The following is a 2,708-nucleotide window of genomic DNA, read 5'->3' as shown; positions in this document are numbered from 1 at the left end:
TGAACCGCAGGCAGTGACTCCAGACTGTGTGGCTTATGCAAAACCAGAACAATCTGCCAGTCATATGATGCCACTCCGCTTGTTCATCTCTGATTCACAGGTCAAAAACATGGCTACGTGCAATGACAGACTCCTGAGATACCATGTCACCCAGCTTTGTCAGCAACATCCCTACAGGTTGGGGTTTTAGCCTCAAAGATGCATAGCAAGTGTTACACTTAGTCACCTGTGTTGACTGTGTGCTTTTATTGTTACTTGCGCTCCTTAATGCATAAAGCTAACTAAACAATATGCAACCAAAACACAAGGCTGTGTTTCACTCACACCTGCTTTCAAAAATAATTTAGATTCTGGTCTGAGAGCCAGGCAGAGAGCTGGCCAGGGGCCTGCCCAGGTAGCACAATTTGGGCATCCTCAGCCTGGTGTCCTGATACCAGTTTTGAACCCCACTGTTAAAGTGGAATGTGCTTGGATTTTAGTGTGCTCACAGATAGACAGAATGAGCTGTAGGTCTGACTGCAAACACCAACACCTGAGCACCCATTCTGAAATTAAACAGAATGACAGAAATTTCATGGCAAATTAATGCCTTGACACAAATCCTGGGAGGAACGAGTATTGGATGAATCCAGCACAGGGAGACACACATTAGTTAAGATGACTAACATAAGATAGAAATGTATGATTATGGAATGAAAGATACTTAACCTTGCAGAACAGCGTGGCTGGGAGAAAATGTCCTTCCCAAAGAAAAATATGAAATGTGCAGTAAGCACCACTCACTGTGGTGGGATAATTACCGAGTCTGAAATGAAGCTGACAGGTCTGAACAGCAGCTGACTCCTCTGACGTCAAGAGAAGGGAAGCACAGATAAGCAGGCTGTGACAGCAGTGGCAGAGTCAAGACTGCTAATGCTGAGAGAGGATGGCAGGAACCCCACCAAGAGCAAAGCTATGAGGGGCTGAGAGAAGGAGGGTGTCCTTGCTGCATCAGCTCACACAGGCAGACAGATCTTGCCAACAGCACTCAGAGTCAGCAGTGTTAACCTTTTCTAACTCCCCTGTGCCTTGTGGCAACTGCCAGCTCCAGGCATTGCAATAGTCCAGAAATTCCCTCATATCTCGTTCCTCTGTCATGGACAATTCCCCTTTACAGAAATGCATCACTCAAACTGCAAAGAAGGAAATTTTCACTGTATAAAATCACACGTAGAAATCCACACTGCTCTTTGATCTACACTGGGAAAGACATTAGAGGGAATGATAATTAGCCAGCATTTTTGTGTAGAAAGGGACAGATGAAATACTAAGCCTATGTGCATAGAAAATGAAAGGCTTTTCCAACCTTAGAAGCTCTACAGTATTTCTTATACTCTGCATCCCTATTAGCCTTCACAGTGTGGGCAATATTAGAACTTCTTAAGGCTGACTGGAAGCAAGATCCAAAACCTAACACAAAGAGAAAGGAAACAAAGGTGCACAGCTACAATGGAATTTTATTTTTGTCTTTCAGAATGTGCCCAATTCACCTGCTATCAATTAGTACTGGTATTGTAAGAATCTCAAGGAGGGACTGAGCTCAGCATTCTCTGCTCACTGAACACACTATTGAAAAGATAATATCTGACACAAAGGTAATTTTCTCTGCTGGCAAGTGATTTTACCTTCTCTTCATACCCAGAAAGGAGATGGACTGTAAAGAGTGCTGGGCTCAGGGACTAAGTAGTAATGGCAGATTTTGAAAGGCTTAGAGCAGAAACCTTGCTTTCCTGAGCAGAAATATGACCTGGATTGTGGCATCACTGCTTATAGAATCAGGGTATGTGTGTGCGCATGTGCCCTTGCCAATGTGCTGTGCATCTTGGTCAGTGTGCACCAGGTGTGCTGTCCCTGTCAACCAGCTTTTACTAGGGATGTAGCTGGTACATGTCTCACTGTTAGTGGTTGACTGGCTTCTGAGACCTGACACCATGCAGTGAGATGCAGATGGGTGAGGGCCTTGCAGGATAAATCTATTGTGATTTCTGCATTCTTTCACCTTTTGATTGGAGCTCCTACAAGAGGTCTTTATGATTGTGGCCTGATGTGTGAGGACTCCCCAGAATGAACTGATTCTGCCTAACATGTTTATGGACTAGATGCCTTCTTCGTACATCTTTTCTTAAAATCTCCCTGTGAAGACCCTGAGTCCAGGAGGTAGGGAACCTCAGGGCTGCAGCTTGGTCAATGCATGAGGGGACATGCCAAAGGAAAAATAACGTGGTGCTAAGATACAGTGCTGGTGCCTCGGGAGCAGCAGGAAGGCACTCCTACCCCCACTGCAGCACCTCATGCTGCAGACCGACCTGCAGAACAGCCAGCAGCTGCCATAGCTCTGGTTTGGACAGGATCCATCCACTTTCTGTAACAGGAGGAATAACAATCTTGTGGCTGAGGTGTACAGATATTACAGAGATGGGCATCCTGCCAACGCTGACTCTTCGAAGGACTAGAGACAAACACAGTGTCCTGGACAAATTGCACTGTGTAACCCACCAGCTGGATAGCTCCTCCAAATTCTCTGTGTAACTGAGGTGGGCTGGAGCTGCACAGCCTGCCAAACGTGGCAGTGGTCCTGGAAATGCTTTGGGGTGTTCTGGGAGCAGTTTGGATGAAAGGTGATCTACAACAGGGCAACTGCCATTCAAGTACAGTCTAGGTTAAGTCAC

General features: G+C 45.9%; 1 protein-coding gene across 1 annotated transcript in view; it reads right to left on the bottom strand.

The window, feature by feature from the left end:
* Window positions 1–2,462, bottom strand: part of RAB11FIP4 (RAB11 family interacting protein 4 (class II)) — an 82,886-nt gene extending 80,424 nt beyond the window's left edge. The window contains exon 1 of the mRNA XM_010002774.1: window positions 2,346–2,462. Coding sequence (XP_010001076.1) covers window positions 2,346–2,462 — 117 coding nt within the window. The remainder of the gene's footprint in view (window positions 1–2,345) is intronic.
* Window positions 2,463–2,708: the final 246 nt, after the last annotated feature.

The sequence above is a fragment of the Chaetura pelagica genome, unplaced genomic scaffold, assembly GCF_000747805.2.
Source record: "Chaetura pelagica isolate M959 unplaced genomic scaffold, ChaPel_1.0 scaffold47, whole genome shotgun sequence".
In the NCBI taxonomy this organism is placed as follows: domain Eukaryota; kingdom Metazoa; phylum Chordata; class Aves; order Apodiformes; family Apodidae; genus Chaetura; species Chaetura pelagica.
This window is presented reverse-complemented; position numbering and strand designations above follow the sequence as displayed.